The 26,563-nt window shown below is 39.5% G+C and overlaps 14 protein-coding genes across 14 annotated transcripts; 7 read left to right on the top strand and 7 right to left on the bottom strand.

The window, feature by feature from the left end:
- Positions 1 to 634: 634 nt before the first annotated feature.
- Positions 635 to 1,628, bottom strand: SEC17 (alpha-soluble NSF attachment protein SEC17; the record flags this gene model as incomplete). The annotated part of the gene is made up of 2 exons (XM_056227393.1): positions 635 to 1,483; positions 1,599 to 1,628. The coding sequence occupies 2 exons, from the start codon at positions 1,626 to 1,628 to the stop codon at positions 635 to 637; spliced, it is 879 nt and encodes a 292-aa protein (XP_056085950.1).
- Positions 1,629 to 1,992: 364 nt separating this feature from the next.
- PIN4 (Pin4p) lies at positions 1,993 to 4,020 on the top strand (the record flags this gene model as incomplete). Its single annotated transcript, XM_056227382.1, has 1 exon — positions 1,993 to 4,020. The coding sequence occupies one exon, from the start codon at positions 1,993 to 1,995 to the stop codon at positions 4,018 to 4,020; it is 2,028 nt and encodes a 675-aa protein (XP_056085949.1).
- An 854-nt stretch (positions 4,021 to 4,874) lies between these two features.
- Positions 4,875 to 7,415, top strand: SAS3 (histone acetyltransferase; the record flags this gene model as incomplete). The annotated part of the gene is made up of 1 exon (XM_056227370.1): positions 4,875 to 7,415. The coding sequence occupies one exon, from the start codon at positions 4,875 to 4,877 to the stop codon at positions 7,413 to 7,415; it is 2,541 nt and encodes an 846-aa protein (XP_056085948.1).
- A 197-nt stretch (positions 7,416 to 7,612) lies between these two features.
- On the bottom strand, positions 7,613 to 9,190 carry TOD6 (Tod6p; the record flags this gene model as incomplete). Its single annotated transcript, XM_056227359.1, has 1 exon — positions 7,613 to 9,190. One exon carries the CDS (start codon positions 9,188 to 9,190, stop codon positions 7,613 to 7,615), a length of 1,578 nt encoding a protein of 525 aa, XP_056085947.1.
- A 767-nt stretch (positions 9,191 to 9,957) lies between these two features.
- On the top strand, positions 9,958 to 11,214 carry SKDI02G0540 (3'-5'-exodeoxyribonuclease; the record flags this gene model as incomplete). Its single annotated transcript, XM_056227348.1, has 1 exon — positions 9,958 to 11,214. One exon carries the CDS (start codon positions 9,958 to 9,960, stop codon positions 11,212 to 11,214), a length of 1,257 nt encoding a protein of 418 aa, XP_056085946.1.
- A 453-nt stretch (positions 11,215 to 11,667) lies between these two features.
- Positions 11,668 to 13,074, bottom strand: PTC3 (type 2C protein phosphatase PTC3; the record flags this gene model as incomplete). The annotated part of the gene is made up of 1 exon (XM_056227337.1): positions 11,668 to 13,074. One exon carries the CDS (start codon positions 13,072 to 13,074, stop codon positions 11,668 to 11,670), a length of 1,407 nt encoding a protein of 468 aa, XP_056085945.1.
- A 294-nt stretch (positions 13,075 to 13,368) lies between these two features.
- Positions 13,369 to 14,040, top strand: PTH2 (aminoacyl-tRNA hydrolase; the record flags this gene model as incomplete). The annotated part of the gene is made up of 1 exon (XM_056227326.1): positions 13,369 to 14,040. The coding sequence occupies one exon, from the start codon at positions 13,369 to 13,371 to the stop codon at positions 14,038 to 14,040; it is 672 nt and encodes a 223-aa protein (XP_056085944.1).
- A 98-nt stretch (positions 14,041 to 14,138) lies between these two features.
- Positions 14,139 to 15,419, bottom strand: SHP1 (protein phosphatase regulator SHP1; the record flags this gene model as incomplete). The annotated part of the gene is made up of 1 exon (XM_056227315.1): positions 14,139 to 15,419. The coding sequence occupies one exon, from the start codon at positions 15,417 to 15,419 to the stop codon at positions 14,139 to 14,141; it is 1,281 nt and encodes a 426-aa protein (XP_056085943.1).
- Positions 15,420 to 15,611: 192 nt separating this feature from the next.
- On the bottom strand, positions 15,612 to 16,177 carry IAI11 (Iai11p; the record flags this gene model as incomplete). The annotated part of the gene is made up of 2 exons (XM_056227304.1): positions 15,612 to 15,916; positions 15,988 to 16,177. The coding sequence occupies 2 exons, from the start codon at positions 16,175 to 16,177 to the stop codon at positions 15,612 to 15,614; spliced, it is 495 nt and encodes a 164-aa protein (XP_056085942.1).
- A 140-nt stretch (positions 16,178 to 16,317) lies between these two features.
- CMC2 (Cmc2p) lies at positions 16,318 to 16,734 on the top strand (the record flags this gene model as incomplete). The annotated part of the gene is made up of 2 exons (XM_056227293.1): positions 16,318 to 16,351; positions 16,439 to 16,734. The coding sequence occupies 2 exons, from the start codon at positions 16,318 to 16,320 to the stop codon at positions 16,732 to 16,734; spliced, it is 330 nt and encodes a 109-aa protein (XP_056085941.1).
- Positions 16,735 to 16,862: 128 nt separating this feature from the next.
- YEL1 (Arf family guanine nucleotide exchange factor YEL1) lies at positions 16,863 to 18,926 on the bottom strand (the record flags this gene model as incomplete). The annotated part of the gene is made up of 1 exon (XM_056227282.1): positions 16,863 to 18,926. One exon carries the CDS (start codon positions 18,924 to 18,926, stop codon positions 16,863 to 16,865), a length of 2,064 nt encoding a protein of 687 aa, XP_056085940.1.
- A 513-nt stretch (positions 18,927 to 19,439) lies between these two features.
- Positions 19,440 to 21,539, top strand: SKT5 (Skt5p; the record flags this gene model as incomplete). Its single annotated transcript, XM_056227271.1, has 1 exon — positions 19,440 to 21,539. The coding sequence occupies one exon, from the start codon at positions 19,440 to 19,442 to the stop codon at positions 21,537 to 21,539; it is 2,100 nt and encodes a 699-aa protein (XP_056085939.1).
- A 92-nt stretch (positions 21,540 to 21,631) lies between these two features.
- Positions 21,632 to 24,964, bottom strand: KIP1 (Kip1p; the record flags this gene model as incomplete). The annotated part of the gene is made up of 1 exon (XM_056227259.1): positions 21,632 to 24,964. The coding sequence occupies one exon, from the start codon at positions 24,962 to 24,964 to the stop codon at positions 21,632 to 21,634; it is 3,333 nt and encodes a 1,110-aa protein (XP_056085938.1).
- A 726-nt stretch (positions 24,965 to 25,690) lies between these two features.
- On the top strand, positions 25,691 to 26,476 carry PRX1 (thioredoxin peroxidase PRX1; the record flags this gene model as incomplete). Its single annotated transcript, XM_056227248.1, has 1 exon — positions 25,691 to 26,476. The coding sequence occupies one exon, from the start codon at positions 25,691 to 25,693 to the stop codon at positions 26,474 to 26,476; it is 786 nt and encodes a 261-aa protein (XP_056085937.1).
- Positions 26,477 to 26,563: the final 87 nt, after the last annotated feature.

The raw sequence follows: 26,563 nt of genomic DNA, 5'->3' as shown, positions 1-26,563 counted from the left end.
CTCTGCTTCTTACTAAGTTGTTTGCAGATAGTACAATCACGTTTACTGTGGCGAAGAAAAGGTTATATTTTTATGGTGGTAGGCTTTTAAGTATTGCGTTTGGTAGTGGATGGAGCAAAGTACGGTTGTGTCTTTACTTATCTATGGATATCTTTCTTAGAAGGATAAGGGGCAGGATAAAGAAGTAAAAAAAAAAAGGTTACGTACGCTCTTAAACAAAGGAAAAGAAACGAGAAAAAGGCCATCTATAGCTTGATGTCAAGAATGCAAGTTAGCAAAGGTACAGTAATCGTATGAAAATACGCGATGTGCGATATCCCTCAAGGGTTCCGGATCAGAAAAGCTAAGGGAAGATCCTTACATTACACGGCGTGCGAAAGGTACAGATCACAACTCACTTCTCATGAAAAGATGGCTTCGTCTTCGCCCTCACGATATGCTATTGAAACAAAGAAATGCTATGCCTGATCGACGTTGGGATATATATACCATCAATACTCCTTTGTATTCTTAGTCATCGCTATTCGTTTATCTCGAAAGAAAGGTGCACGGCTGGTTAACAATTACTTGGCCGCTTTGGGTAAAACAAGTATTACATTTATAGTATGTATATATGTGCGCGTAAGTATTTTTTTTATAACAAATCATCTTCTTGCTGCTGGATGGACTCCTTAATTTTATTCAGAATAGTAATTTTCCATTTATCCAATCTCATGAAATTATCAAACTCTTTAGAATGCTCGCTGAGCTGCTCGCTATCACCTTCATTAATGGCGTCGATAAGACTTTTCAAAAAGTCAGATTCTCTTGAATCTGCAAAATTTGGGTCTTCACTCTGTCCCTCTTGTAAAGTCCTAGTAGCAGCAACAGAATCGGTGGCAGCCAGCTGACAAAGCCCCTTTTTCAGAAAATAATCTTTCAAACTCCATTGACTCAACCTGTTGCCCATGCTGCTCTTAATTAGCTTGGAATAGATATCACTTGCCTCAATATATTGACCATCGAGAGCTTTCAGATCTGCACACTTGATAAAGCACTTGTTCGACAACGCCACAGACTGATCTTGAGCATACCATTCACCAGCAAGCTCATAACAATCTATAGCTTTCGGATAGTCGTGCAAGTCATTCTCCAGGATTTCTCCCAATTCGAACTTGAAATTGGCCGCTCTCCGGAATTGGCCTCTATGAGTGAAGATTTGGATGGCGTTCTCTAATGAATCCACTGCGTTAACAGAGTTTCCGCAGCTTTTGAAGCATTTATAAGCCTCTACATAAGTGTTACCTGCCTCGTCTTCATTACCAGCCTTTTTCTGATAGTCGGCAGCTTTGAGAAAAGAATCTCCTGCCAAGTTTAACTCCTTTCTCAGGCGGTAAATGGTGGCTGCCTGGACACAAAGATCAGCAGCCTCTTCAAACTTGTATGAATCCGAGCCGCTAAACAGCTTCATAAAGCCAGATGAGGGAACGCCTTTTTTTTCAGCCTTAAAATAAACATATAATTGCATTTACATTTCAATGTTAGTAATTTATCAATAATACTTTTGAAAACGGAAGATTTTGATTTTGTCTCTTCGGATGTACTTTCTTGATACATACTCTTTTCAATAATTCCACAGGATCTGACATATTTTTGATTTTCTGCTCTTGCTAATATTCTTGCTATGTTCTCACCGTAAAAAAAATGGTTCATATACAATCTCTTCGACGTCGATCACCCTCTATCATTACCTGAATTTCACCTTCTCAATGGTTGTACATCCTTATTATTTCAACTCTACTCTGAGCCTCCCAGAAGGGTAACGATATATAAATATCACGGGGAACGGCTGTTGCAATTTTGCGATTTTTTCTGGAAAATAATAACAATTAAAGGCAGTTAGTTTTAGCTGAGATTAGCAGCAGATTCCCAGAAGATAACAAGAAAAGAAGTCTGATACGGTACTCATAGACACACGGATACAGTAGGAAAGAGCGTAACAACAGATAAGAAATGGAGACCAGCTCTTTTGAGGATTCACCTCCCGCAATAATCCGCAATGCTCAAGACAACAACATAAATACGGAGGTCAATGAACAGGAAACAAATATGCCAGCTTTCGAAGCTAGAGATAGAATTGAGAGAGAAGATGATGATGTACAAGGAGAATTTGGTGAAAATGCAGCCAAGAAAACTGAAAATGGCAATTCTGCTGCGAATTTGGGCAATTCTTCTTCTAATGCTGCTTTAGACGATGATGTCATTCCGAACGCGATTGTTATCAAGAACATTCCGTTTGCCATTAAAAAAGAGCAATTGTTAGACATTATCGAAGATATGGATCTTCCTTTACCATACGCCTTTAATTACCATTTTGACAACGGCATTTTCAGAGGGTTGGCTTTTGCGAATTTTACCACTCCTGAAGAGACTACTCAAGTGATAACCTCTTTGAATGGTAAGGAAATCAGTGGGAGGAAATTGAAAGTGGAATATAAAAAAATGCTTCCTCAAGCTGAAAGAGAAAGAATTGAAAGAGAAAAAAGAGAAAAAAGAGGTCAGTTGGAAGAACAACATAGGTCATCATCAAACCTTTCACTACATTCATTATCGAAGATGGGCGCAAATGGAAACAATACTGCCTCCAACAATCAACTATTTTCAACCTTAATGAATGGTATTAACAGCAACACCATGATTAATAGTCCAATCAACAACATTAACAACAATAACAACAATAGTACTTCGAATAATAATGGCAATAGTAGTAATGTCAACATGAACCAGCCTTCACTTTCTGTCCAGCATACTTCACCATCCTTGTATCAAGCAATGAATGCTAACAATCAAAGCCAGATGTCCACTGAGAGATTTTATGCTCCTTTACCGTCCACTTCAACTTTACCACTACCACCTCAGCAATTGGACTTCAATGACCCTGACACTCTGGAAATCTATTCTCAATTATTATTGTTTAAGGATAGAGAAAAGTACTATTACGAATTGGCTTACCCCATGGGTATATCTGCTTCCCATAAGAGAATTATCAATGTCTTGTGCTCGTACTTAGGTCTAGTGGAAGTGTATGACCCAAGATTCATTATAATCAGAAGAAAAATTCTGGATCATGCCAATCTGCAATCTCATTTGCAACAACAAGGTCAAATGACATCTGCTCATCCTTTGCAGCCAAACTCTACTGGTGGTTCTATGAACAGATCCCAGTCTTACACAAGTCTACTGCAAGCCCATGCTGCTGCTGCTGCCAATAGTATTAGCAACCAGGCTGTTAATAATTCCTCCAATAGCAACAGCATTGGCAATAGCAATGGTAACGGCAACAACTCTATCAACAACAATAACAGCACGAAGTCAACGCCAAAAATTTCTCCACAGGGACAATTTACCATGCAACCAACATTAAACTCACCCAAGCTGAATATACACCATAATTCCCTATACAATCCTGCAGATCAACCTCAGCAACCTCAACCGCAAACCCAACAAAATGGTCAATCTGCCGCACAACAACAACAATCCTTTTTGAGACAACAAGCTACCTTAACACCATCATCGAGAATTCCATCCGGCTATTCAGCTAACCATTATCAAATCAATTCTGTTAATCCATTACTAAGAAATTCACAAATTTCTCCCCCGAATTCGCAGATTCCGATAAATAATCAATCCCTATCTCAAACACAGCCATCATCACAATCTCAGACCCAGCAACGCGTGCCGGTGGCATACCAAAACGGTTCATTGTCTTCACAGCAATTATACAACCTCAACGGCCCATCCTCTACAGCAAACTCACAAGCTCAACTACTTCCACAGCACACAAACGGTTCAGTTCATTCTAACTTCTCGTATCAGTCCTATCACGACGAATCGATGTTGTCTGTACATAATTTGAATAGTGCGGACCTAATTTATAAATCGCTGAGTCACTCCGGATTAGATGACGGCCTAGAGCAAGGTTTGAACCGCTCTTTAAGTGGCTTAGATCTACAAAATCAGAACAAGAAGAATTTATGGTAATTTAGACTACCATCATTCCATAGTTATAGAGTTTGTTTGATATTTGTATATCGCGCAATACACAAGTAATGAGAGGAGGCATATACACACGATAAAAGATAAAAAAATATATATACAATAAAAAAACAATCAAAAAAACCATAGAAAAACAATCTTAAAAAAATACGCAAAATATGAATATGAAATTAATGATCATGATGAAGTTAATTTTTCCAAACACGTCACCTAGTGTCGATGCACGATGATAATGAATGAATGATGAGGATACTTTAAGTAACACAATGTAATCAAGCCAATACTATCCCTCTTTTTTTTTCACTCTTTTCAGGTTTAATTTTTAACCTATTATTTACTACTACTATTTTTAACTATTTTTTGTAAACGTTCTTTCCCATAAAATTTATATATGGTATTTATATGTACGATCTTTAATCACATAAATGTCTACATTTTATTGAACAATTAACATACTGATATTCTCATAATAATTATTATAATATAGTTGTACTGCTCAGCCGGGTAAGAGAAGCTCATTGTTGATGTTATTTTGTTTACTATGTATGACCTGAGAAGAGCGGTCTGCTTCACAGAGGGGAACCATCAGGCCAATTGTAAAAGAAACCATTCAGTTTCTGTCATTGTTTGATCAATTGACATGCTGCTTTGGTTGTTGTTTATTGATCGAGGGCTTCATCGTTGGAAATAAAGACCTGGAAAACAGTATATACAGAATCGAAACATATCAGAAAAGGGCAAACAGTAACGACCAAAAGTTATCCACAGTCTCATAGCGTATACCCCTCGTCTCATCTCTTTCTTTCTCATTAATTACTTCTACTCATAATTTGCATATAATGCCACTCACAATAAATGACGAATCGCCAAAACCAAAAAAAAATGCATTGTTGAAAAATTTGGAAATCGATGACTTAATACATTCTCGATTTGTTACGAGCAATACAAACGGGAACAGAATCACGAGACAACGATCTAACCCCGCTAACAATGGGGAAAATCGAATTAGACAGGTTATTCGGTCCAATAGAAAAAATAATGCGAAGAATAAAGGGTTTGGTGTCTCCCAGCGTCCCAAAGTTGAAGCAGATATCCCCAACAAGAACGTCATAAACTGGGATAATGACATTAGAATAATGAGCTTTCCTATTGTCGGGCCAAGTATTGAAGTCAACGAAAAGTTGGAGATAAAGATTAAATATGATACAGTCAACTTTTTCAATTTTGAAAGGCTAATATCAAAATCTTCGGCTATAGCGCCAATCGTAAACAAAAATGTCACTCCACCCAAGGCGTCGACAGGGTTTCAGGGAAAGATCAACAGGTTAAAGCAGGCATGGGGTATACAACCCGAAAATATAACATATGCTCCCCCTTCCGCTGATATACCGTTGAAAGATAATGATTCTTGGCAGTGGTATGTACCGTATGGTGGAACAATAAAAAAGTCGAAGGATTTCAGCACCAAAAAAACTTTGCCTACCTGGGAAGATAAGATGAAATTTCTTACTTTTTTAGAAGGTTCTAAATCTGCTGCGTACATCAATGGCAATGTATCACTTTGTAGCCATAATGAGAGCGATCAAGAGAATGGTGACAGAAAACGAAGAAAAGGTAAAATTTTAAGAAAACGAAACAAAGTGGGGTATTCACTAATAGAATATATCGTTTTTGGGGGTTATGAAATTAAGCCTTGGTACACATCACCTTTTCCTGAACACATCAATCAGAATAAAATTGTTTTTATATGTGAGTTCTGCTTAAAATACATGACTTCCCGATACACTTGTTATAGGCACCAACTAAAGTGCTTAACCTTCAAGCCGCCAGGAAATGAAATTTATCGCGATTGCAAGCTATCTATTTGGGAAATTGATGGGAGAGAAAATGTCTTATATTGCCAAAATATTTGCCTGCTGGCAAAATGTTTTATCAATTCCAAAACTTTGTATTATGATGTTGAGCCTTTTATATTTTATGTTCTGACAGAAAGAGAGGATGAAGAAGAGTCTAGTCTTCAGAGGTCACCCAAATTCCACTTTGTAGGCTACTTCTCTAAGGAGAAATTTAACTCCAATGACTATAATTTAAGCTGTATTTTGACTTTACCCATATACCAAAGGAAGGGATACGGACAACTGTTAATGGAGTTCTCATATCTATTATCTAGAAAGGAATCGAAGCTGGGAACTCCTGAAAAACCATTGTCTGATTTAGGCTTGTTGACTTATAGAACGTATTGGAAGATAAAGTGTGCTGAGGTATTATTAAAGTTGAGAAACATTTTCAAAAGTCAATCAAGCGAAAAATGGGAAAACCCTGTCCACCAGCTTACATTAAACGATATATCTAAATTAACAGGAATGATACCAACAGATGTAGTATTTGGATTAGAACAGCTTCAAGTGTTATATCGCCGTAGAACAAGTTCGCTATCCTCTTTGAGTGATTTCAACTATATCATAAAAATTGATAGTTGGAATAGAATTGAAAACATCTACAAAAGCTGGAGCTCGAAAAATTATCCTCTTCTTAGACAGGACAAGTTGCTTTGGGAACCTATCATTCTAGGGCCGTCATTTGGTATAAATGGGATGATGAACTTGGAACCTACCGCGTTAGCAGATGAGGCTATTACTGATGGAGCTGTTGCTCCTGTAATTTCAAGTAATACACATATAGAGAACTACAATAACAATAGAACACAAAACAAAAGGAGGCGAGGAAGGAGAAGTGGTGAGCGCAAAGCATCCAAACTCAACGTAAACAATGTCATAAAGTCGGAGGCCTCTGTTGATGACTTTTTCCAAAATACGATATCCTCGTTAACGGAGTATATGTGTGACTATGACACTATAAAAGGTGACAGATTCGCTGACAAAATAGATAAAACGGTGATAGAAAACATTTATAGCCGTGAAAAAATCCCCAGATCAAAATATGGCGCTGAAACTCATTGGAAGCTCTGCTTCACTTTAAAAATGTCTGAGGTGTCCCTTGAAACTCAGACTACAAATAACAACGACACTGCAATATCAAGCTTAGAGCAAGAAGAAGTAGAAAACGAGGTACCTGAGCCAAGCGTATGTGCAGATGCTGAAGATGAAGATTTTACGCTTGATGATGATGTTGAAGGGGACGAAAAAGAGTCAGACGAGAATGATTCAGATGACTTAGTTATCGAAGAAGACGAGGAGGAGAGCACATACGGGGATGATGATGATGGAGAGGAAGAGGAACGAGAAGAAGAAGAAGAAGAAGAAGAAGAAGAAGAAGACGAGGAAGAAGAAGAAGACGAGAATGGTCTAAATAACAACCCCCATCAAGTAAGAGTCAGAACAAGGAGAAAGGTCAAACTGATAGAGGATGATGACGAATAAGTGACGGTACGCACATGTCGAGTATAAGGATGTACGTGTAACAATATTAGTAGCGGTAGCAACACTAATAGTAAATAATATTACAAAAATCTCGTGTGAATAGACTTTATATGTATATATGTGTGCGCGTATATTTGTGTTTGTTTTGTGTTCATTTAGCAAATAGTCGAGATAAACCGAATTTATCTTCCAATACTTCAAAAGATATTCTTGAATATAGAATTTATACCCGGTAATTCATCTTGCTCAATGTGTATGTCATTCCCGTTGGTCATAGAAGAAAGTTCGCTAGCCTTTGCTGTATCATTCCCAGACTCTGGTCTAACGTAACAAACTTGTGCTTGCTGTGGCGGCGTATTCGTATCATTTTCCCTGTGCAGCGGGTCGATGTCTTCTCCTTCCTCTTCTTCACTTCCTTGACTTCTATGAATGCCGCTAGTCCGTCTTTTCCTTTTCAAGTAATCGATTCTCTGTTGGATTTCTACTTCGGATCTGTTATTAGGTAAAACAATAGAAATTTCCAGCGTAGATAAATGGTTGTTGTTGTCTTTTGTATTGTTGAGTAAAACTTCATCATCTTCTCTAGACCACGGGTGCTTATTAGCAAATTTTTGCATATCCAAGAAAGTCCTTGTGTGCGTTATTTTGTCATTAGGGTGATCTGTCTTGTAGTTAGGAGAGGCTACGGGGTTAAGATAATATTGTTGCTGTGGATGATGGTGAACGGATTGTGATGTTGATAATCTCCTAGGCGACATATACGGGCTAACCACCAAGGAAGCCCTTCTAGAAATGGGCTCTGTGGGGGCGTGAGAGTTGAAGGATGATCTTCTCGAATGCATCATGTTAAAAGATGATCTTCTGGAAGAAATCACGGAATGGGAGCTCTTTCTAGACTTAATGGTAGAGTGAGATATCTGAGTTGAAGGAATGAACGAGTTCCTTCTGGATCTAATGATAATCTTAGGTACAAGACCAACGTTTTCATAGTCGCTGGAATTGACACTTTTGTTTGTCTTCGTCGAAAGAGAATTATAAAAATTAAGGTTTGTCTGTTGAGCAGTCTTTATATTAGGCGTATTGGTGGCTATAGAATGAGAAAATGATCTTGGCTTAACAAACAGTTTTCTCGGTTTACTGTGCTGCGGTTCGAGGTCCAAGAACGTTGAGGTGGATCTTTGAGTCATTAGTTTCCTGTCCATATATTTGGGCTTAACCAGTGGCTTGAAATCTGGTGGAGAATCGTCGATCGCACTAGAACCTGAAGTAATGTCTTCATCCTCAACTGCTTCCTCTTTCACGATCTCTTCAGTTGGCGAAGCGCTGGCAGCTGTAGTAGCGTTGCCGGTAGTGTACACGCCGAATAACTTATTGATATCAATAACAGCGGTTTTGTTTGATTTTAAGTTTCCTGATTTTAGTCTCCTCCATCTGAATTGGCAAGCGTTGGGAGTTCTGTTCGGGAAATGATGAGCTATTTCTTTCCAACCCAAGTTTTTGATTTCCTTCAAGTGGCGAAGCTTGATATCGTCACTGGGGTCCCAAGAAGAGGGATTGTTTTTCTTAAGCGTTTCTACCTCATCGTTGCTGGTACCGTTTTCTTTATTGTTCGTGTTAACCGTGGACAGATTACTCTTTGCATTTGTGTGAGAAAGTGAGTGAGAATGAACAAGGTTATTGGGGTGAGGATGTTTGCCAAGTATCGAGAAACCATGTGAGTTGGCGCTAACGTGACCGGATGAAACAGAAACACTACTGAGTTTGGGCAAAGTCATCGTGAGTTATTTTTTGACTAACTGTATATTTTTCTTTTCCACACACAAACGTGTATTTATTCTTCTTGTGTGAGTAGTGTCAGTGTCACTAACCGTGAAGATGCGTCAGCGTTGTATACTCAAAAATCAAATCAATATGAAAAAGATTTTGCGACTATTAGCGTACGAAAATCGTGTAAGACTTCTGTGCAAGGAAGTAGAAAAGTGTCTCATCGCAATGACCTCGCATCTCATCGCATCGCATCTCATCTCAATTTTCATTTTTCAAATTTCAGAACAGAGAGAAAATTTTTCTTCACCGGACCAAAAATAGTCTCTCTCACCCAAAGAGAAGGTCGCACCAACGGAGTAGAATGTGAAAAGATGGTTCAAAACCGCGTTATGAGGAGCTCGTTTTCGAGCTCAAACTAAGTTAAGCTCGGAATGGGCCGACCATTATGAGACGGCCATAGAATATCCAAAAAGCCCAGGGAAAATCCCTGCGAAATGGTTGCTAAACGGTATCCAGCAGGTTCTGCGCTGGTGTTGTACCTGAAAAGCGTAGTGCTACGGGCATTTCTAAGCTTGTTCTGGACCTTCTAGAAGGCTTGACCCCGTCCCGCTGGCACCCGGTTACCCGCGAAAAGGCCCAAGTGATTACGATTCTTAGTCGTTCTGGAAAGGCCCCATCCCATCGATGAGATAATGGCAAGCGATGGGCACGTAAAGTTGGACATATTGATTATTCGAGCAGTTTTTCAAAGATAGCAGTATGTTGCCCTAGTTGTATGTGGTGTTGCTTACTGAAATCCTCGAGCAAAAATAGTGTTAGACTCTGGAGACCATTTTGGACACAATATTGCAATATGACATCAACCCCCACAGACTCTTCTCTGAAATATTATGATATCGGCTTGAATTTGACAGATCCCATGTTTCACGGTATCTACAATGGGAAGCAGTATCATTCCGCAGATTACGCAAAAGTTCTGGAGCGTGCAGCGCAGAGGCACGTGAAAGTTGCCCTGGTGACGGGTTCATCCATCGTGGAATCTCAAAGCGCCATTGATTTGATCAATGGCGTCAAGAACTGCAGCCCGTTAAAGCTGTATCACACAATAGGTGTCCATCCATGCTGCGTTAACGAGTATGCAGACGCTAGCCAAGGGGAAAAGCCCAGTGCTACCATCGATAACCCCTCCATGGATGAAACATATAATGAGTCGCTGATTGGCAAAGTTCTCAGTGACCCATCTTTTGCACGGGGTAAATTGAAAGAGCTCTATCAGCTGATGGACCAGCAAGTAAACACTTCCGATACAAGTTTCAGGTCAATTGGCGAAATCGGGCTGGATTACGATAGATTTCACTACAGCTCGAAAGAAATGCAAATGCTGTTTTTCGAGGAGCAGTTGAAAATAAGCTGTCTAAATGCTAAACTCAGCAACTACCCTTTGTTTTTACACATGCGAAATGCTTGTGATGATTTTATCCAAATCTTACAAAAATTTGTCGCCGGTTTTACTGACAATAAGGATATTTTCAAATTACAAGAACTTGATGCGTCGTCGACAAGCGGTTTTTACAAGTTTCCTCCAGACAGGAAATTAGTGGTTCATTCATTCACTGGATCTGAGGAAGATCTGCAAAAAATACTGAACCTGTCCCCTAACTGCTTCATAGGCGTTAATGGCTGCTCATTGAGAACCGAGGAAATGTTATCTGTTGTGAAGCAAATACCCTTGAAAAGACTGCTTTTGGAAACAGATGCACCGTGGTGTGAGATCAAAAGAACGCATAAGTCCTTTGAATACTTAACCAAACAGCAAGAGGCTAAGACTTTTGAATATCCTGCCTTCAAGTCTGTAAAAAAAAACAAGCTTACTGATAAGTTGAGTGCAGATGAACTCTACACGGTTAAGGGCCGCAATGAACCTTGCAACATGGAACAAGTAGCCATTGTCATATCGGAAGTTAAGGGCATAGATCTACCAACGCTAATAGATGCAACATGGAAGACAAGCTGTACAGTATTCGGCGAGTAACATTAAGAGTAAATACAGGAATACATAAATTTTTTTCTCACCAAATAACAGTCATTGATACAAAGAGCAAATTTACCTTTTTTTAATAAGTATATTAATTATGCTTGAACTATTGATAGGAAAAATTACGGTACAGATATACAATTAATACTGCTGTAATTTCATTTTCTTCATTAGAAAGAATTCAAACGTGTCAATACCATCTAGAAGAGAAAAAAATAAACAGAGTGGGGGAAAACTGACGTATCTATATGAATAGGATTTATAAATTCTGTTACAATTTATTATTTTTTCGTAATGATTTGTTTATGAATTTTACCAGCCTCTCGATTTGAGCCAGAAAGGGACGATGCTATAAAATAACTTTCGGCAAAAAACGGAAGGGAATAACCAGTAAGAAAAGATAAAAAAGCTCAACTACTCTTTTACTGCAGAATATAGTTTGCCATACAATCATTCAATTTCTTCAATCTTCGAATCGCCGTTATCTTTTCCATTTTTGTCGTTGTCTTCGCTATCATTATAATTGTTTCCATCAGCATCTTCAGGTCCGGTTTCTCCCGCGGCCGCATTGCTCAAAGATGCCAGCATGTCTGATAAAGAAGCACCATGGAAATAAGAGGTGTTACCTTCGCTATCAGAGCTTGGTCTTTGCCTTATTTGAATCCCGGCTTCTAATAGAGCCTCTAATGAAAATAAATCAATAGGGCCAGTTCTTTCCTCACCAGTAAACTTCGAAGGAGCGGCGCTACTACCTAATTCAGTGTCAAGATCATCGATTTCCATATCATCATTATCTCTATTACGGTTTAAGCGGTCTTGTAATTTCTTGGTGGTAACTGCGAATACTTCATTGTCATCATCTGAGAAATCATGAAAATCAAAAATGCTTTTCCTTCTTTGAACAAAAGATGTCTGAATATTGTAATTCTTGGATCTTATACGTTCAAACCATTGACATTCAGATTCATTTTCCTTTAGTAGCGCAACAATGGAAATACTCATATTATCACAACCAATACCTGAACCTTCAGTAGTTGGTGAACAACAAACATCCACGATTCTAGATGAAATGTCACTCAAACTCATATTACCTTGGATTATACCGTAGTGAACTAAATCAACACACTCCTGAGAAGTTAAACAGTCCCAAATACCATCGCATGCTAGAATAACGAATTCGTCCTCGTCATAGTTCAAATTGTGTTTGATGATATCAGGAACACATGTGACAACTTGCTCATGAGGCCCCAGCTTTGTATTAGACTTGAATTCAAAGTCACCTATGGCTCTTGATAGGGCTAAATTACCATTCACACGATCCATCTCAACAAAACCATCCGCAGCTATAATACGGGATTTTTCACTTACCAGTGTAGGTTTATGATCAAACGACATTGCTTTGCTGTTGCCACTGATGGATAGAACAGTCCTACTGTCACCGGAATTAGCACAAACCAGCAGCTTTTTGAATTGGGATATCAATATCACTGTGGCGGTACAGCCACTATGATCGTCTTTTAATTTTTCATCTTTTAGCAACTCGACGTCCGTAGCCAAAAAAGTGTCAATCAAACACTGCTCTAATAATCCCTTATTAAAACTCTCCTGTTGTTTCAATATAGATATCATTTTGGTACCACAAAACTCAGCCACAGAAGAACCACCATGACCATCAAATATACCATAAAACGCCAGATGTTCTTCGTCTGACTCGGCTAAAAGGTTAGGTTCAACGATATGGGAATCTTCCATGGACATACGCCAGCCCTGCATTGCACACAGTCCAAATGCTGTCAAACAATCTGTACCAGAATGATGTTCTTTATCGATAATTGGATTGGACAATATTTGACCCATGTTTTATATTTCTTTTTCTTATTTGTCTCGCTGACTGCTTACGCCTGATTCTAATTGCAACAAAAACTGAACCAACTACAGCTCAGACAATAGTAAAGGACCTTAGGACAGTAAAATATCAATCAACATGCTTTAAAAGATCTTTTACTCCTTTGAGTTTATTCTCTTGAGGGACAACCCATGTTGTTTTTTCTTCGGCGCGTATATATCACACATGACGAAAACAGTGCTTGAAAAGGTTATTTGCAACTCTTCTAGAAGGAATATTAAGCGAATTATCAAGTAGTTTCTTTCATGAAGATTGGCATCAGCGTAGTGTGGTGGCAGCTGTTAATCAAAAATATGACCGGTCTAAGCAATTATAATATAGCTTTATGGGCAACTTTCTCGGCAATTTCCTTTGCCGTGGGTTATCAATTAGGTCTATCGAAGACATCATCGTTTAAGAGTTCATCAGCTTCTACACCGTCTTTGAAGAAAATGGGGACAAGAAAGGTAGAGAATGACACTGATGAAGAGGAAAGCGAGAGTGGAAGTGAAGAAGAAAGCGACGAGGATGAAGATATCGAATCCACTTCACTGAACAACATACCTGGAGAAGTTAGGATGGCATTGGTAATCCGTCAAGATCTCGCCATGACAAAAGGCAAGATAGCAGCACAATGTTGTCACGCAGCGCTATCGTGTTTCAGGCATATTTCAATGGACCCCGCGCGTGCTTCGTACAATCCCGTCATGACTCAGAGATGGTTGCATGCTGGGCAAGCTAAGATCACCTTAAAATGTCCTGACAAATTTACGATGGATGAGTTGTATGCGAAGGCTATTTCTCTTGGGGTAAACGCAGCGGTTATTCATGACGCCGGTAGAACGCAGATTGCTGCCGGAAGTGCTACTGTTTTAGGCTTAGGACCTGCTCCGAAAGCAGTACTAGATCAAATAACTGGTGATCTAAAACTATATTAAGCGAGAAATTGGTATATACTACAGGTATATATACACGTGCATTTATATATTGAAGCTTATAGTCTTTTTTCCGGGATCTCGTTTTAATCGATTCACACTCACGTCCACCTTTGCACGACCACAGTGTTCAGTAGGTCGGCGTCTTTTAAGGTTGTTTCATCGTTATTTATTGGTTTTATAGGGAATGCATGATTCAAGGTGAAATTTCTTGATGCGTCGGTGTTGGCATTTGATGTGACGTGATCATATAAAAACTCCACTGTATCCGTGGAATCGCAACGCAAAACCTCTCTTTTACCATTTGCATATCTAATTTGAATGGAAGTGTCCCCCCTTTTAACCTCATCTTTTGGTTTAGCCCCTTCCTGGACAACGGGAGTTTCAACCCTCGGCTCTTCCACCGGTGATAAGGATTCTCCTGGGATAGGAGACCCCAGTCTTTGACCTTGGCCTGAAAAGCCACCCATTTTTCTCTTAGGAGCTTTGTAGGGTTCATCCAATTTTTTGTACACATTGACTTCTACCTCTTGCCCAAATTCCACATTCAGTAGCTTTAATGGAGCTCTTCCCTGGTTTAACTCGCTCAAATAAAAACTGTTGGCCGGATCGTCATAACGATATAGCGGGCCATCGGCCACTTGAAAACCTTCTTTCCAAAATGTGATTTCCCTTGTGACCTTTTGAGGTTTCCTACGTTCTGGTTGTGAGGCACTGTCCTCCACCACCTGATCATCTGCATCAACAGTTGACCCCAATCTAAAACCTCTTCCAACGAACCGGTTGGCGTCATCTTCACGTTCATCCTCACCACGGGATTCGTTCTCCGAGTCCACTTGGCCACCTCTTCTGGCCTTTTCCAACAAATCCTTCAGCAGTGAATTTGGATCCGAAGGATCAGTGACTTCTAAGCCTGATGTTTCGCCACCAGCAAAAGTGTTTCTTGGTTGATCTTCATCGTCATCATCAGCCTGACCTCTTACCATGTCCGAGAAGCTCATAAATCTTGAGTTGTTGCCACTTCCAGAGCGGCTATTGTTCTTGACTGGCTCAGGAGAAGCGGAACTTTTCGTCTTCAAATGGTCATTACTACCTCGAGAAGACCCCAGCCTGGAACCTGACCCACCTACATCCTCCGTATCCATCGCTTTTTTAAAAGAGTTGACGGAGGATAAAGCCTCCTTTTTGGACTCTTTTTCTTGCTTACTCTTCCAATGTGCTTCCTCTCTTTTATCCTTTTGATCATCTGCCTGGGAAACGTAATAAGAATTCAGTGCTTCGTTCAAATCTCCAAATTCTGAGAGATATTGCACGGCTATGTTATGCGAAACGTTGGTCAATGCCATAAACTGCTGGATGGTCTCATCTGATACTTCAGCCATATCTGAATATCTGAGTTAAATGCTGTCTTACTGAGGTGCCTTGTGTATATATACGGGAGAATAGCAGACGTACAGCTAATAGACCCCTTCCATTCTTTATTACCATCGAATTTTGCCACCAATGAGATCAAGAGCGGGTAAGATACTGGTCATTAATTATGCTATATTATTACTACTATCATGGTAAAAACACTATTTACAAAGAGGGGAATTCTGTGTCTCGATCAAAGCATCCACCACCTGTTGGCTTCTTTTATCGAGGGGCATATTTGTTATCACAAGTTCGTTGTTGGCACGCTTTTCTAGGCGCTGTTTCAGTTCTTGGAACGACGAGACGTCCCAGCTCCAACATGTCCCTGTGATACCCATACCAAATATACCTAGAGTCATGCCAGTAGTCACTAAGAGTGAACTTGCAAGACCCTTTTGTGTGCCTGTTGCTGCCTGCGCCTGAACGCGTGGAGCAGCGTAATTTGTTTGAAACGTGTTCAATGGGCCTATATGTAATGGGCGAAGTTAGTAAACTAGTCTTTCGAACATAAACCTGGAAATGATTGTTGATGCATACCTTTCGTTGTTGTCATTTTTTTCATGGCCATTCTGCATGCTATAAGTGTAATAACGGTAACTCCGAAGAATCGAGCCATCTGAGTCTTTCTCCTCTTCTTGTACTCGTCCATAAAGTTATTGACATCTTCGCAACTGACAGAGATTTTGTTATTCGTACTCACTGGCATCATTGCTCGTTGGTCTTTCATCTTATTCTTTTTCTCTGCGTGTACATCACCCTTTCTATCGCATTCTAATGAAATAGGAAGATTAAAAACCACTGCGCGTATGTAGCATCGACTAAATTACAGTCACAAAGGACTGAGCAATATAACAAAAATACCACGCCATGCATCCACAGTTAGAAGCGGAACGTTTTCATTGTATGTAGTGCGCTTTTGCTTTTTATCTGCCCTTTTTCGTGATCCTTCTTACTAACATCGTTTCTTTCTCCCCTCCATTATTTTTAGCCTGTTTGGATTTTATAAATGCACTTGATAAATGCCATCAAAAAGAATATTATAAGAGAATTTTTGGACTTTGTAACAATGAAAAGGACGCTCTGAACAAATGTCTCAAGGAGGCAAGTCTAAACAACAAAAAACGAGCTGTTATAGAAAGCAGAATAAAGAGAGCTGATGTAGAGAAAAAATGGAGGAAAATTGAAGAAGAAGAATATGGTGAAGATGCAATATTGAGGACCATCTTAGATAGGCAATATGCCAAGCAAAAGGAAGCAAGTGACAAAAGTGCAGATTCGAAATAGCTGCTTGTTTTTTTATTCCCATTTTCCCCAGAAATTGTTTCAATATTCCCTGTAAATAAGACACAAAATACCATATTAAAACCTATATTTTTATATCTTTCTATTTATATTTATATCTTCGAATATACCTAGTACTGAACAGAACCCATCGCTTTTTGTAAAGCTTTTAGGTAGCTCAGTCGTTTCTTATACTGACTATTCATGTATAAGTACTTGGAATTCCAATTATTCATAACTTTCTCAAAATAGGTGTCGTCAAAACTCCAAATTTCAAGTAGCATTTCTTTGATTTCATTGTGCCTATCTATCCACACTCCCAGCTGCTTAGTGAAGTCCATTAATTCTTTCAGCCTTTCTTTCAATCTGAACATCTCCATATCCTTTGTATCTTCGCATAGTAATTCTATCCCTAATAGTGGCTTCCATTCGTTTATTAGGATACTTTTTAGATCAAGAGAAGTATGCTCATTAAGGATCTTGTCGCTCCACCCATATTCTGCATTAGATACTACTTCAAATTGTGTCAGGGGGACAGGAGAAATTCTACCCGCCCAGAAGTTGATGCATTGCATAAATTTGTGGGCTTCTTCAACATCTTTGGTTTGGAATTCTAAGACAATTTTTGGTCCATTAATATCTTCCGGGAAGCTTACAGTGAAGTTTCCCTTCTTCCTTTTAGTATTTTTACTCGTAAAATTTGACTTAATTGCCCTGCTGCCAATGATTATATTATCTTGCACGACTTGTGCTTCAGCTTCAAGCAGCGAGTAAGCAAAATAAGAACTGCTAATATCTTTGAAATAGCCTATAGTGGCACTATCTGTTCCGCTGGATCTAATAACATCCCTTATGTCTGATCTGATTTTGAAAATAAACATTCGGCCCTCTCTTATCTGTATCTTCACCCTTTCCCATTCGGAATCCTTACTCAAATATGATAGAGAAGTCTTCCGAGATGTGCTGTCAATAAGCGTCGCAGTTTTAGATTGTTTCAGCCACCCAAAAAACGATATGTTTCTCTTGGACGTCACCTTCGGTGTGGTCACTTGATCTTTGTCCCTCTTGGAATATTTTCGTGGTAAGGATTTCTTGCTTACATAAATTAAACCGTCCATGAACCAACTGGAACCGTTCTCAGTAATTAAATCTTCATCAAATGACTCCTTAAGATAGAGTGCTTGCATGGGCTGATTAGTATGAAAGCTTTTATTTGATTTGGCACTCATTTCTCGCACAGATACTTGAGCGTCTCTTGAATATAGTGTGGTGGAGTTAGAGTTTATACTACGTAAATTTGACGGACTATACTCTCGCGACTCGAGAGTAGACAATCTTTTCAAGGAATACTGGTTATCAGCTGTGGTCGTTGATATTCTGGATCCCGCAAATAGCGGTAAGGGTGTCTCCTTTAACGTCTTATAGTATTCCGAGAGTTCCTCGATGATCAAATGCTCGTTGGAGAAGATACGCAACTTTTCGTATTCATTTTCCTCTCTCAATGCCCTCAGTGTGTTGTTGATAAATGCAACCATGGAAAATTTAGTCTTTTTATGGTCAACTTGAAAATTGTTATGCAGATCTGAATTCAAAATCAACAGGGAAAATAAAACGATATGGCATGATTTATAGCCTGATTTCCAACAGGTATCTGGATGGCAAGACGTCCATTCTTTACTCAAGCACTCCAGTATTCTGTCAATGTTCTGCGCTTCTGCGATGAAATATATACTTCCCGATAAATTGTAGAGTGCCTCTAATAATGATAATGGCAGAGGCCCGAATGATTTTATGAACTCAGCCAAAATTGGATGGTTACTCTCATTCCCCAAGAAATTCGCATATTCCTTGTACGGTACATCCTTGAAAGTACCTTCCAAGATCTCTAACGCAATACGGTGATACTTAAGATCAGTTTCCTCCGGCTGATTGAAGTTGGTACCTTCAACACCAGTCTTCGCAATAACTGTTGGCACATTGGGTATCACAATTTTTTCGTCGTCGGCAACTTCCTTATTCTGCAAAATTTCACACATATTGATCATCGTGGGGGACTGTAACATACTTTTCATGCTAACGGGCATCGATTTACTGCCATGAAGTGAACCTTCATTCTCCGCGCGAAAGTTATTGTAACTTCTTTGCAGGACCCCACAAGCATCAGTCTTCCCCTTCTCGTCTAGACTAGCGCACATTTTTCCCTTAAACGCGTTTCTGATGGGATGACTTTACAAAACACAGCCGTTGATTATTCTAACTGATTCTAAATTAAGCTCATTGATTCCTCTTTCATCATAATATACAAGTTTCGCACCCACACATCGCAATGCGGCGTTCATGTATCTACCTATAGCTCGCACCAGTAAGGTCAACCAACTTCATCAGTGAACTATGGTACTTATGTATACATTGAATGTCGATGGCAACAATTCGCCAGTTTGTGTAATACTATAAATAATTCCCACGGGCATCTCTTACATGCTTGAGAAGGCCATCGCTACCATTTTCCCACGTTTCACTTCGCGTTTCCATTTTGCTAAAAAAAGAATGAAAATTCTCCTGCGGACCCTCTCGAGAATTATGTAAATTTAAAGAATAGAGGCAAACGAGGTGTTGGCACTTGAATTTTAGACTTGTTGCTAACGGCCATCCATTGTATATTACGAGTTTGAACTTTTAGGTGGTAATTTCAGTATAGAAACATAAAAATGGCGGCTTCACCGAAGGTACATCCGTATAAGAAGCATTTGATGCAATCACAGCATATAAATTTTGATAACAGGGGCCTACAGACTCAAAATAGTTCGATTAAAGCAGTTGAAGATTCAGCAAACGATAAAGAGAACAGCAGATACAATTATAACGGAAAACTTAGCGCCGTAGCTCTCCCAAAACGGTTTGCAAACGACGGCCTTCCCAATGAGCATTCTAGAGCAGTGTCTTTACCTCCAGCATCAAATGATAAGAACAGAAGTCATGAGGGGTCTGATTTCGATCCAGCTCCTCCGCCGCAGATCCGCCTTCATAATTCGAATAGTAATTCCGTAAGCTCCCTGAGTAGTACTCCAACTAATTCGTCATCACCAAGAGTATTAAGACAAACAGATTCGAGCACATCCCTCACAAAGGAACAGATAAAGAAAAGAACACGTTCTGTAGATTTGTCACACATGTATTTATTAAATGGTAGCAGTGATACCCAACTGACCGCTACCAATGAATCAGTTGCAGATTTATCTCACCAAATGATTAGTCGATATTTGGGAGGTAAAAATAACACTTCGTTGGTGCCAAGACTGAAAACCATAGAGATGTATAGGCAGAACGTTAAGAAATCCAAAGATCCGGAAGTTTTATTCCAGTACGCGCAATATATGTTACAGACGGCACTGACCATTGAATCTTCAAACGCTCTGGTTCAAGATGGTGAAAAGGCAGGAAACATCACCCAATCGGATTTGAAAATCCAGTTTTTAAAAGAAGCACAAAGTTATTTGAAAAAACTGAGCATAAAGGGTTATTCGGATGCTCAATACTTACTAGCTGATGGTTACTCGTCAGGAGCCTTCGGAAAAATTGAACATAAAGAGGCATTTGCATTATTTCAGGCAGCTGCGAAGCATGGTCATATAGAGAGCGCATATAGGGCATCGCATTGTTTAGAGGAGGGTTTAGGAACGACAAGAGATTCCCGCAAGTCGGTAAATTTCTTAAAGTTTGCGGCTAGTAGAAATCATCCATCAGCAATGTATAAGCTGGGTCTTTATTCTTTCTACGGAAGAATGGGTCTTCCAACGGATGTTAATACAAAACTAAACGGTGTCAAATGGCTATCAAGAGCTGCAGCAAGAGCAAATGAGCTGACAGCTGCGGCACCGTATGAACTAGCTAAGGTTTATCATGAGGGATTTCTGGATGTTGTGATTCCCGATGAGAAATATGCAATGGAACTGTACATCCAAGCAGCAAGTTTAGGGCACGTTCCTTCAGCAACTTTATTAGCACAAATTTATGAAACTGGCAATGATACAGTGGGGCAGGATACGTCACTTTCCGTACACTATTACACTCAGGCAGCATTGAAGGGTGATCCAGTCGCAATGTTAGGCTTATGTGCATGGTACTTACTAGGAGCAGAGCCTGCCTTTGATAAAGATGAAAATGAGGCTTTCCAATGGGCCTTTCGCGCGGCTAATGCTGGATTACCGAAGGCCCAATTTACCCTTGGTTACTTCTATGAACATGGAAAAGGTTGTGATCGTAACATGGAATACGCATGGAAATGGTACGAAAAGGCGGCAGAAAATGATGATAAAAGAGCGATCAATAAGCTGCATTCTAGGGATGGTGGACTGGCTATCAGGAAAAAACAGCAAAAAAAGAACAAAAGCACCAGTACGTTGAATTTGTTTTCTACCATGGATAGCCAAATGAGTAATGCAGGATCAAATTCAAGAGTTTCTTCAAGGTCTGAAACTTTTTTTACCGGAAGTTCTAAACGTGATTGTCAACCGCAAGGGTTGCAAATTAGCATGAATTCTAATGCAAATACAAATCCAAAAATCGTTAATACGAATTCTAATGCGAGTATCAGGAAGAGTTCTTCGCCCAACATCATGCCACAGGAGGTAACTAGGCAATCGGTTGGTGGGAAGCAACCTGAGAAGCCCTTAAACACGGATGATTCAGATAATAATAGAAATATTCCATCCCCGACTAATCCTGAGCCAAAAAAATCCAGGAACTCAAAGAACAAGAAGGACAAGCAAAACAAAAACAAAAGTAAAAAAGATTGTGTAATTATGTAAGGCACATATACTAATTTTCCTTCCTCAACGATGCGACAACTTACACCTAATGCATGTAGTGATACAGAGTATTTTACAGTTGCAGTTTTTCATTATTGATGAACTTTCTTAACTTCCGGTAAGTCATTATTTTTAGCTTCTTCCCCATTTAGTATCGGTTCCGCCGTAAATCTTCTCTTCAAGTTATTCTGTGACTCTCGACCCGTACCCTCCGTATTTGGTAGGGTCTTCGATCTTTTAGATTTAGTAGAATTTACGCTCTTCGGTACAAGCACTTTAGGTAACGGCTGGTCAGGCACGGGCACTGGGGTCTTAGGACTAAACTGTGAGTCAACAAAATTTCCTCCAGTGAACGAGTTTGGTTTGCAATGGTGGGTTTTCGTTCTGTCGCTTTTGTTGTTGTCTTCAGGATCTCGGTAAATTTGAAATTGTTTGGGATAGTCTAATACGGGCAAACCTTTGATAGCTGTTGACTCAGGCCGCATATATTTGCCAACGGGTTTTTCTATACTGTAAGTAGTGATAATGTCCATACCTTGTTCATTTAATGATCGAAGTCCCTCGCAATGATCGGAAAGCACTTCATCTTGCGTCTTTGAAATTTGCATAATATTCTCTTTGTAATCGTTCAATATGAAACCGCACAAAGAGTTGAAATTCTCATTTATTAGGGTTAAGTCGATGTTGTTTTTATTAGAAACAATTTCGATCTGTGATATTATTTCACCAATCAACGACATCACTTTCTCGTTTGTTAGTTCAATATCTGAAAAGATCATGTTTTGAAACTTTTCAATGGAAACTAAAATTGGATTTGCTGTTGACATATTATTGTCTCCGCAACTTTGACAAATGGTTTGTGATATTTTACTTAAAAAAGTCTCAATGGGTAAACTCTTCAGTTTGGAAGATATATTCAAACTCATTTTTTGTGATAAGCACGTTAAATCCTTATGAAGAGTTGCACTGTTTTGAGAAACCACTTGTAAGGTGGCTTTAGCACTCTGCGTCAAAGAGGTAATCGAATCGGTATAAATTTCATTCACTTCATTATCGGTTTCATTGAAAATGGCGGCTGTCTTATGCCAAATATCTTGGTCCAACTTAGATTGTTTCTCCTTCAAGTTGTTGATGAATTCGTTGAACTCATCATAGAGTTCGACACGAGTCTTGGATACATGTTCTTGAAAATATTTCTTTAATCGGGTTAGCTGTTGGCTAAACTGGTTAGAAATTCTACGCTCGGTGATCAAATCTTTTTTCAGTTTTTTTATTTCCAAATCCTGCTTTTCAACCAACTCAGTCACTACAAATTGGTGGTTGCTTGTCAGACTGTTCACGCTATCCAAACTTGTGGTGCAAGTCTGCGAAATCTCGTTTATGGAAGCCACAATTAGACTACCTATTGAATCGAGACAATTTTTAATATCGTTTTCTAAATCCTTCAGGAACTGCTTATGTGATAGATAAACTTCATTTAAATCTTTATTATAGTGAGAAACAGAATCATCCCGGAAATGCTTTAACGAATGCGAAATACCATTAACTAGTTCGTTCAGTTTAATTGTTAATTGGTTTGCACTGGTATCGAATAACGACTCGAGTGCAGAATCATGTTTTAGTTTATGAAAGTTTACGTTGCGGGATAATTCTTCGGTGACTCCATTGATAACCTGTGAAAATTTCGAATTATAATTCATTAGAGAACTCTGCAATGTGCTTAAAGTCTGCAGAACTTGTTGGGTAATCTTCGTTTGCAGTTCCTGGCTAGTGGTGTATTGCTCCTGAGAAGTTTCCTGCGATAAATCTCTTTGTAGCGTGATTTCATTCATTAGTTCGAGATTAGTATGATGAATTTTTTGGATCTCTGAATTAAAATTGGAAAAATCTACATTAAAGTTTCGTATTACGTTAATTAGTTTTTCCTTCTCCGACTGTAAAAAATTATTAACATCTAATTGATTTAGGTAATTTCCTTTAAATTTCTTAATCTGCCCTCGTAGGTTATGAATTTTCAAATTTTGTTCGTCAATTAGTATGGAATTACTTTCGTAAAGATCCAGTTGATCTTGAGTAATGAATATGCCTTGTTTGTTTCTTGAATTTTTCAAATCATTTCTTAATTTTTCGATCTCTTGAATGTAGTCTTTGAGGCATGTATCCTTTGATAAAGATTGGTTAACTTGCGGGGTGTTTTTGATAGATTTGGCCCTTGTTGCGTATTCCAGAGTACTTGCGGTCTCCTCCATGGAAATTTTCGCGGGAGATATTGTGGCAATGATGCACGTTTTGGTCATGCCACCTAAGGAGTCCTGCAGCAGTCTTGTTAACTTGGATTCCCTGTAAGGTATGTGGTTAGAATGATCTACAAGTGCGTTAATGACGCGACCCAATGTTAAAAGTGATTTGTTGATCAGCCCGGCTTCTTGAGCTCTTTTATTTTCTGCACCCGACCTATTGATGTTTTCACTGCCAGCCAAATCTACCAAATTCAATTTACCGATTTTTACAAAATTTTTATTTTGTCCATGGTCCTTGCTGTCTTGTTCTACTATGTTTGTTGTGATTGTGAAAACCGTATGGGATCTTGACGAAAGATCATTGCACTTAGTAGCGGCCACTTTCCTTTTCAAAGAACCTTGCATCAACAGATTCAAGCCTTCATGAGCAGAGTTAATAAAGATTTCCTGCATTCCCTTGACCATGATGGACGAATTATTGTTGTTATTATCAAAAATGCGAATTTGCCTCTTGGAATCATTTACTGCCGGATCGTCATCCTCGTTATCAGAGAGTAGGTCTTTCAAATTTTCGTTATACAACTCTAGGAAGGTTACTTTTACGGAATACTCCTTGTTTAGAGAGCTCAATTCTTTGAACAAATCGACTAGGACCCGCGGTATGATACCTGCATGTTCTCCCAACAGCAGATTGTCGGTAGACTGTACGTCACCGAGAATGTTTATGTCACCGGACATGGTGTACGTTTTACCTGTTCCTGTTTGGCCGTACGCAAATATTGTACAATTATAACCATGCAACATTTCTCTGATGTAGTTTTTTGCTGTAGCATTAAACACCGTTTCTTGATCAGATTCTGCGCCGAATACTTGATCAAACTGATATGTTTTCTTCGAGGACGAGTATGATTGGTGGGAACCGTTGGAGAGGATAATTTCCTTTCCCTGCGGGCCAAGCGTAGAGATCACTACACTGCTTTTTTCGTCTATTTCTCTCTTATTGCGCGATCTGCACCTTACGTATACATGGATATTAGAGTCTGAAGTGGCAGCACTGTTATAGATGGGCGGCGTTACTGGATGGATCCCATTTGAAGGAGCAGGAGATGGGGCATGAGCGATACTTTTCCTCTTGTTTGCTTCGAACTGCGTGGAGCGGCGGTTGGGTAAGGAGGAACGGGCCATGGTTGTCTATCTAGTTTAGCATACACTGTGGAAGAGAAACGGACTCCCGGTGAATGTTTATATGTTTATATGTTTATATCGTCCTTAGAAAGTGGCGCGTGCGTGGATGCGGGCCACAGCTAACGCGAAAGAAACAAAAAACCGGGAAAAGGAGCATGGAATTTGGCATCAACGATGTATCTACGATGGAGAGATTGGCACTTGCATACTCCTCTGACGAACACAATCGAGAGTGGCTAACGTCAAAGGTGAAGGTGGCAAGGGCGCATAAAAAAAATACTGGTGGAATGCCCCAGTTTAGCTCAACTTGAGGAAAGTCGGTCAATGACGGATCTCGTTTTTTTCTTCACCTACAGCAGTTTCTAACTTTTAATACATCTTGAAGTCTTATCACCATACTATACCGTGATATATATCTATATATATAGTACTGTATTGTGTTTTATCCATATGTAGTCTCTAACGACGTGCAGGCGTCACTACAGACGACATGCGCGGCTATTCTCCCGCCAGTCATTTCGTATATAGTGACTACATCTGGGCGGCTATTTCTTTATTTTCTAAATAAAAATAGAAAGGGGTTTCCCGGCAAAAGGGCCTTCCCCCGGAGATTTTTCAATTACGTACAAAAGAAGGGGCCTATTGGTATATAAGAACGGGAAGAGAAGTCAATACCAGGCCTATCCAGGAGAAACGAAGGAAACTATAATAACAAGTAAGCAAAAGATGTTAAGTAGAATTTGTGGTGCTCAATTAAAGAGAACTGCATGGTCCGCCCCCAGACAGGCTCATTTGCAATGCCAGACAATCAAGAGATTCTCCACAGCACCCATTCTCTGCAAACAATTCAAGCAGAGTGACCAGCCAAGACTAAGAATAAACTCTGTCGCCCCAAACTTTGATGCTGACACTACAGCAGGTAAAATCAACTTCTACGACTACTTAGGCAACTCTTGGGGTGTCTTGTTCTCTCATCCAGCTGACTTCACTCCCGTCTGTACGACCGAAGTTAGTGCGTTCGCCAAGTTGAAGCCGGAATTCGACAAGAGAAACGTCAAGTTGATTGGTCTTTCAGTGGAAGACGTTGAATCTCACGAAAAATGGATTCAAGATATCAAGGAAGTTGCCAAGGTGAAAAATGTGGGCTTCCCCATCATCGGAGACACTTTCAGGAATGTGGCGTTCTTATATGACATGGTGGATGCTGAAGGATTCAAGAACATCAACGATGGTTCGTTGAAGACCGTCAGATCCGTCTTTGTCATCGACCCCAAGAAGAAGATTAGGCTAATTTTCACCTACCCTTCCACCGTCGGAAGAAACACTTCAGAAGTACTAAGAGTCATTGACGCCCTGCAGTTGACTGATAAGGAGGGCGTGGTCACTCCAATCAATTGGCAGCCCTCCGATGACGTCATTATCCCGCCTTCTGTCTCCAATGATGAAGCGAAGGCGAAGTTCGGCGATTTCAACGAAATAAAGCCTTACTTGAGATTCACCAAGGCGAAATAAAACACTCTATAAACTTATATGCTAATTATATCTTCGATTAGAAGAATGTATACATTTTTCTAGTATTGTAGTAGTATCTCACTTCAC

Source organism: Saccharomyces kudriavzevii (genome assembly GCF_947243775.1).
Source record: "Saccharomyces kudriavzevii IFO 1802 strain IFO1802 genome assembly, chromosome: 2".
Classification (NCBI taxonomy): Eukaryota; Fungi; Ascomycota; class Saccharomycetes; order Saccharomycetales; family Saccharomycetaceae; genus Saccharomyces; species Saccharomyces kudriavzevii.
This window is presented reverse-complemented; position numbering and strand designations above follow the sequence as displayed.